This window comes from Impatiens glandulifera, chromosome 3 (assembly GCF_907164915.1).
Source record: "Impatiens glandulifera chromosome 3, dImpGla2.1, whole genome shotgun sequence".
Lineage (NCBI taxonomy): Eukaryota > Viridiplantae > Streptophyta > Magnoliopsida > Ericales > Balsaminaceae > Impatiens > Impatiens glandulifera.
In genome coordinates, this window is record NC_061864.1 from 10,406,213 (window position 1) to 10,414,426 (window position 8,214).

Here is an 8,214-nt window from a genome sequence, read left to right on the forward strand (position 1 = left end):
ATTATATAAAAGAAGTATTAATGTAGGGTCACACTTTATACAAACCATGTAATTTAATTATTACCATACTTGTTGATGGGCACATAAACCTACTTTCAATCTAACCTCAAAACAAAAGAAAATAACTATACATGTCCTTTCTTTTCTATCATGCTTGTTTGCCTATAAAATAAGCCTTCATTGGTCTTTGTTTTCCCTCCTCCCCTCTTTTCAGCTTCTATTATTATTATTATTCAATAATTTATAGCTCCACCGCCCAAACACACATAATTCATTCATTCTTCTTCTTCCACATAACATAAATACTTCTTCTTCTTGTTTTCAACATCTGTATATCACCCAATGGGCGCCGCCGAGGAATTAGCTGCAGCAGCTCCCAATTCTTCAAAGGAGGTAATGATATATATGTGTTCATTAACTAATAATGCATGCAGCCATGAAAATGGGTTAATTTGAATGGTATTGATCATGATCAGGATCAAGCAATTACAGAGGATCAACAGAAGAAGAGTACTGATGAAGAAGATAAGAAGAAGAAGGAAGAAGAAGCTCCTCCTCCACCTCCACCTCCAAAGCCTCCGGCTCCTTTTGTCATATACATTGACTTGCATTGTGTTGGATGTGCCAAGAAGATTGAAAAATCTATCATGAAGATCAGAGGTAGAACATCTTTGATGATCATAATATTAATGGCATATATATGTACGTAAATTGTAAAAATTAAAATGATTTCAGGTGTTGAAGGAGTGAACATTGAGATGGAAACGAATCAAGTTACAATAAAAGGAATTGTGGAGCCTCAAGTTGTATGTAGTAAGTTAATGAAGAGAACTAAGAGAATGGCTCGTGTTCTTTCACCATTACCTGTTTCTGATGATCAACCCATTCCTGATATTGTCACCTCTCAGGTCAATTCCAATCCCCAATTCCCCATTACCCAATTATAATTAACTAGCTAGATTTAAACCTTAATTGATCTTTCTTAACAGGTGAGTGGACTGGTGACTGTGGAACTTAATGTTAATATGCATTGTGAAGCATGCGCCCAACAACTTAAAAAAAAGATTCTCAAAATGAGAGGTAAATTTAATTATACTTAATTGGATTTTGACTTCAATTATACATATGGGTTTTGTTTTGTATATAGGTGTGAGAAGTGCGACGACCGATCTGAGTTCGGAGAAAGTGACTGTGACCGGAACCATGGACGGGAACAAGCTAGTGGATTATGTGTATAGACACACCAAGAAACAAGCTAAAATTGTGCCACAACCAGAACCAGAGCCAAAACCAGAACCAGAGTCAAAACCAGATGATAAGAAAGAAGAAGAGCCAAAGACAGAACAAGGGGAGGAGAAAAAGGATCCTACTGATGAGAAGAAAGAAGATGGGAGTGCCGGCGCCGGAGAAGGCGAGAAGAAAGAAGAGTCGGCGCCGGAGTCGGCGCCGGAGGAGGAAAAGAAAGAAGGGGGGTCGGGAGAGGAAGTGATGAATATAACAGAGGAACAAGCCATGCAAAGAATGGTGTATTATTATCAGCCGTTATATGTGATGGAGAGAATCCCGCCGCCGCAGTTATTCTCCGATGAGAACCCTAACGCTTGTTCTATTACATGATCTTATTATTATTATTATGCCATGTCATCTTATCATCATTAATTAATTGTATCCCTTTATAATTTATATCATATTTATATATATAATTGTATTTTTATTTGAATTAGATAAAATATAATACAGGAAAAGTATAAGTTAATAATAATAATATTTGGTTTTATGCGTGCACATGATTATTGATGGGCAGATAAAGACAATAATAATAAGAAGAAACGGTTAGCGATTGGGAAGATTCGTTGGGTCAGGAAATATGGGATTCACATGGTGGGACCCGAACCGTAGAGATCATCGGGTGTTTAAATTACTGGTCCACATTCCTTTTACGTGGGTGGCCTTGCACTCAATCAATCCTAGATTTCATGTTTTTTTTTTAAATGTAAATTAGCCCAATTTTTATTTGAGTCCGGAATTAAGTTGCTTTTATTAAAATAGAGTTTGAATTACCAAAATTTTAACTTTCTTTTTCGTTCTTGGTATGTTTTTCGTTCCCGATATGTTATGTGTTCCAAACAAGGGCTTCTATGTATGTGGAAGAATGAAAGTATTTATAAATATTTTTGATATTAAGAACTCTGAAAAGTTTAAATGAAAAAGAGTTTAAAGTTGAGAAATTAATATATGATACTTAATTATTACTTAAAAAACACTTTAATCTGAAAATAAAAAAGTAATTACCTTTTTATTAAATATGAACAATATATAGTGGAGAGATTGGTTGTTGTAATTAAGTCACAGTATATGATGACGAGCAATCATAGTTTAGCGGAACAAACAGATTCCATTATTTTATAAAGTCTGAAAAAGCATGCATATATGGGTTAAAGTGAATAAATAATGTTTTATGTGGCTTTTAAACCAATGCATGCACATGGGTGAATTGGCTGTGACCCACTTTGTCTCTTCTTTTATATATATAAAAGAAGAAAAACCAACTTATTTAGTATTATTTGAAAAATATTATATTAAAATTTGTTTTTAAAGGTGGAATAATAATTGAATTGGTTATTAATTTCTTTGTTAAGCTATTTATAAGCTGAGTAAGGAAAACTATATAAGGATGCATGCTCCCTATTTAGTATCACATGCTTAAAAGTTTTCGCAATGCTTTCAGAAAGAAAAACTATAAAAAAAAGTTAAATTGAAAAATAAAATTATGTGAGCATTCATCAGATTCAAGATGGCCCCGAAAATTGGGCTGCCCTAAATGATTTTTTGTGATCCCTTGTTCAAATTTATAAGTTTCATTTTCATTTGGAGATTCTCATTCTCTTTTTTCTTGGTTATCATAACGAATTATATCATATATAAAAGGGCAAATTACCTGGGCGGCTCTCAAACTATCTCAATCGCTCACTTTTGGCCCTCAAATTAATTTTTGAAACAAATCGCCCCTTCAACTTTTATAAATGTCACCAGTAGCCCTTCTGTCAACTCTTTGGTTAAACCTAACTGTTTAAGTTTAAAATATTATTTTTTTATATATTATCTTTAATCTTATATTTATATATATAATTATTAAATCGCTTATATATATTAAAAATAATTGTAACCTTCTAACTACTCAAATACTTTAATACTTAAATTATTTTTTAAGTATTTGAGTAGTTAGAAGGTTACAATTACTTTTAATCTTTCAAATTATTTTTGTAAAATATATATTCTATAAATTATATAAATTTATTTATATATATATATATATATAATTAATGATTAGGGATAATTCATATAATTTATTTTTAAACTTTGTTTTATATATATTAAAAATAATTTATTAAAAGTAATGGTAACCTTTTAACTACTCAAATACTTTTAACACTTAAATTATTTTTTAAAATATATATTATATATAAATTAATTAAAGATAATATATAAAAATTATATATATGGATAAAAATAAATAATATATATTATTTATTTATTATAAAAAAATTAATAATTATATTAAATTTAATAATAATATATATATAATATTATATATATAAATATAAAATTAAAGATAATATATAAAAAAATAATATTTTAAACTTAAACTGTTAGGTTTAACCAAAGAGTTGACGGAAGGATTACTGGTGACCTTTATAAAAGTTGAAGGGGCGATTTGTTTCAAAAATTAATTTGAGGGCCAAAAGTGAGCGATTGAGATAGTTTGAGGGCCGCCCAGGTAATTTGCCCTATATAAAATGGTGTAACTTTGTAGATAAATATTGATTAAGTATCCATTTCAAACTTTAAGCTTCACATTAAGCTTCACATTAAGCTTCACATGGAGGTGAATATTCCTAATCTCCCTAAAGTCCTGAATTCGAACTCTTTAGGTGATAAGTTCGCTATGTGCTTAACCCAAGTTCTCATTTACTCTATTTTTTTTTTTTAATAAAATTGAGTAGTACTATTGAGGAAGCAAAAAGAAAAAACACTCCCACATGGGTTATGACCAACTAACTTTGGAGAATGTCATTCCTTAAGAAAGGAGCCATTATGTGAATGTGGCATTCCTCCCTTTCTCTGGACCAAAATCCAAATATCACATGACCACCTTTCATATAGGTGCATGCATGCATCATCAATAAAATAAATTTCCCCATTTTTTTAATTGTTCCACTCATGCCCATCCATGTGATCCACAATATTGTCTTGACAATTAAGCCACCATTAATAGCAAAAACAATCTAGGTTTACAATTCTATTAAAGCATTTTCACTTCACAATGAGAAAAACGTTAATTGGGGCATTTTTGGAACCTACTTGTATATATAGATTGATCCACCTCTTCCAATTATGAGTGTGATTCATTGGAAGTCCAATTGAGATTTTGCGGCAAAGATACCCTGCCCCTTCGTGTTATATATTCGATGATCAATGCAGATTAGTCGCAGCTAGCTAGCAAGAGGTGACAATATGGAGAATATGCACCATATTAAATATGATGTGAATGCGAGAAAGCATAAAGAAGAAAAGGAAAGAATTCCATTTCTGGAATCCTGTGACAACATTAATATATACTACATGATAAAGTGATTATATATGTTACAATTAATAATAGCAAAGAAGATTCTATATTGCTCCATTTCAAGAAAACAAAGTAAATGTTACCCGAAGAGTTAGCTAATTAATGTTCACTTTCAATTTTATTGGAATATTGGAGACATATATATCTATAACAAAAGGAGTGACACAAGACCAATTTAATTATGCCACCTAGCTATAATAAGATTAACTAGGAAACAGTTAATCAATGAATCACCTATATCAGTATTTTCTAAGTTTATTTTATGGCACTGAGATTAACTTTCATGTGTAATCTGAATTCTGGAGACATTGAGATCAACCTCAAGCGTTAACAACACTCATATTTCCTTTTTGCATTGTGATCGCTATCTTTTTTAAGCTTTTCTTGACTCTAAAATTGGTGGTTATAAGAATTCACACTTTCTAGGTCATACTCCAACACTTGTGGGTGTAAAATTTAAAGTCAAATGTGCTGTGTGCATAAATATATAGATGCAGGGCATGTTCAACCAACTCGGAGTTAGTTAATTCAGACATAAGCTTCATATCTTTTCAAACAGGGCGTAGACTTTACAATCGATGATCATATAAAAGAGAATATTCAATAATCGGATTTCATTTCATACATTTCCGATTAACAAGATTAGGGTTTTGGGAGATGAGCTCTATAAGTAGAGAGCACATGCACAAAAAACCCAATTAGAAACTTTGCCCAATCCATGGGTTCAACTACAACAACATGAATTATAATGGAGATTGGAACAACTTCAACATTTTCGAGAATATTGATGTACAATGTTAACACGATCAATCATCTGAAAATCAGGGTCTGATAGGCTAGCTAGCTTGATCTACTATACTCATTGTAAATTCAAATAATTATATATAAAAGGAGAAGCTTGAAGCCTTATAACACTCAACAGTATTCTCATTCCATTGAAAAACTTACATTTAAGTAGGAAATCAGAGAGGTTTAATAATTACAATAGGAATATGTATATGGTATGATGCTCACAAAACTTTGATTATACAACAAATGCTTGACAGATAAAGGAGAAAACAAAATTTGTTAATAGTGTTTGTATATGACCAGACAAAGAAAGAAGAAGAGGCTCAAAACTGACCAGTCAGATGAGAAGGGCTAAACTGAATCAATCTCAATCCACTTCCAATGGTGTTTTTTGCAGAAAATTGCCTCATCTGCAACTCTGTTTTGCTCATACTCAGCTTCTTCTTCCGTTGAAAACTCTTCTTCAGGTAACCCATCAACCCAAGCATCAACAGAGTGAAGAATATAATGTGCAGGTAAACCCGGGTAAGAAAGCGATAATCTCTCCTCCACCTTCTGTAGGTACGAGTCCGGCACGATTCTCACGGTGACACCATCTTCAAAAATCGGAATCGCAGAACCAAGCTCTTCCTTCACTGCTCGAACAGCAGCAAATTCGAAACTCTCACCAGGTTTCATCTTCTCAGACAAGGGCCTACATCGATTCCTAATTGAACCATCGGACAATTCCTGGTGTGATTCCACAAGAATCCGATTATGTTTTCCTATAACGCGTACGATGACCACCTCCACGGTCCGAACTGGAGGCGTGGAATCGGCCAACGAAGTCTCGCCCTCCGAGAGCTCGAGCCAAAGGTTGTGCACATTCTTAGTCCCGGGTTTAACACCCCAGGACGCGAATGAATCGGATGGAAGACGGGGATTTAGCCAATCGGAGAGGGATTGAGGGGTAGCGAATTGACGACCTTGAAATCGACGATTGTAAGACGACATGGAGGGGATACGGACGAAGCGACGTGAGTTACGAGGGATGGAAATTGGGGGAGAGAATTTATGGATGAGAGTGTTGGGTTTGGGAGATGAGAAGAGGACGAAGAGAGAAAAAGCAGTAAGTATGAAATCAGGAACTGAAGCTGGTTTCTTGTGAAAGCAGTTGGGGATCGAAGAGGGTTGTTGTTGTTGAGGAGGCGACATGTCAAAGATGGTTTATTTCACCATGCGAGTTATTGGATTTCTGCAACAAGGCCATAGTTGTTGAAGAAGAAGAAGATGAAGATCGCAAAAATAAAAACAGTGGATTTAGGGTTTTGGTTAAATTAGAGGTGGAGAAGACAGCTTGGTTTAGGATCAGAAAAAAATATCAAATTTGTTTATTATTGGTGGAAATGGGCAGAAGCCTACTTGGTCTTTTTTTAATTTTTTTTAATTTCTATTATTTTAAATGGTTATAAATTAATAAATATTAGATATTATACATATCATAGAAATATAGAATTATAATTTCATGTTAAACATAAGTAATAATATTAATATAAAAGTATGACAAAAGATAATAATTATATTGCAAATGTTTAGTTTAAATCATATATATGTGTTAATGATAATAAAAACAAGTTGAAAATTGGAATATGATAAGCCCACCAATGTTTCAAGAGTGTAAAGATTGTGTGGTCCTAATTTATGACATTCTTGTTTGACCTAGTTTATTGATAAATTGACTAAAAACATAAGACAAATTATTTACAAACCTTTTGAGATAGAAATAACTGGGAAGATTATCATTTCTTCACGTATAATTGTACTAGCATTTGATTTCACCTGTTTTGACTTGTAATTTATAAATTGCTTCAACACAAAATAAGAAACAGTCTCACCAATGCACAATTGATGAATTATATAATACATTTATATCTTATCGATAATAAAAAGAAAATAACAAATTAAAGTAAGACTAGCCAAATATATATTGTGTAAGCCATCAAATTGTGGTGCTAACTTAGGCCATCTTCCTCCTCTTTCGTCTTGCATCAAGCTGACTGCTGCGATTTTTGAAATATTTTCGTTTGACCTAGTTTCCTTGTAAATTGGCTGAAAAAATAAGACAAATTACTTACAAACTTTTGAAATATAAATAATTAGAAAGAATGATTAATTATATATATATATATATATATATATATATATATATATATATATATATATATATATATATATATATATATATATATATATATATATATATATATATATACCTTGTGCTTGGAATAATTATAGGTTGCAATATTGAACAAATGGGATCCAAATGCAGAAAGAAGTGTCGAGGGAAAACCCATCTCATCAAGGGGAGGAGCTCTTGAGTCATGAGACTATGAATCCAATTCTGGTTTTTGAAGAATGTTGCAAAGATGGGAATATAAAGATGTCTTGAAAGTGAAGAAAAGTAAAGAATAGTGATGAAAAAAGAGATTTATAGTACAAGTAAAGAATGGAAGAACTCGCGTTCACGATATAGTCTCGTCGGTCGGATTATTTTGATGATTTTTTTTTAGTGAACACTGTAATCTTAATTTGATGATTTTGATAAGACTATTAAAAATGCATAAACTAGTTTTTGCCAATTCCTTACAAAATTACCTAGTCAACACCTTCTCCAAATGAGCATGGAACAAGCATACATTATACATGTTCTTATCAAGTAAAAATTATGCATTTATCACAGCTCACAACCTCATTTAAAATTCATGTTTGAAACATTTTTCTTATTATAATGTTTATAAGTTAAACAAGATGTGAATTGT

The 8,214-nt window shown here is 32.1% G+C and overlaps 2 protein-coding genes across 2 annotated transcripts; one reads left to right on the forward strand and one right to left on the reverse strand.

The window, feature by feature from the left end:
* Window positions 1-342: 342 nt before the first annotated feature.
* On the forward strand, window positions 343-1,690 carry LOC124929688 (heavy metal-associated isoprenylated plant protein 9). The gene is made up of 5 exons (XM_047470087.1): window positions 343-393; window positions 477-660; window positions 736-908; window positions 990-1,080; window positions 1,148-1,690. Exons 1-5 carry the CDS (start codon window positions 343-345, stop codon window positions 1,615-1,617), a joined length of 969 nt encoding a protein of 322 aa, XP_047326043.1. The 3' UTR covers window positions 1,618-1,690.
* Window positions 1,691-5,525: 3,835 nt separating this feature from the next.
* Window positions 5,526-6,699, reverse strand: LOC124931699. The gene has a single exon (XM_047472228.1). It carries the CDS (start codon window positions 6,608-6,610, stop codon window positions 5,768-5,770), a length of 843 nt encoding a protein of 280 aa, XP_047328184.1. The 5' UTR covers window positions 6,611-6,699; the 3' UTR covers window positions 5,526-5,767.
* Window positions 6,700-8,214: the final 1,515 nt, after the last annotated feature.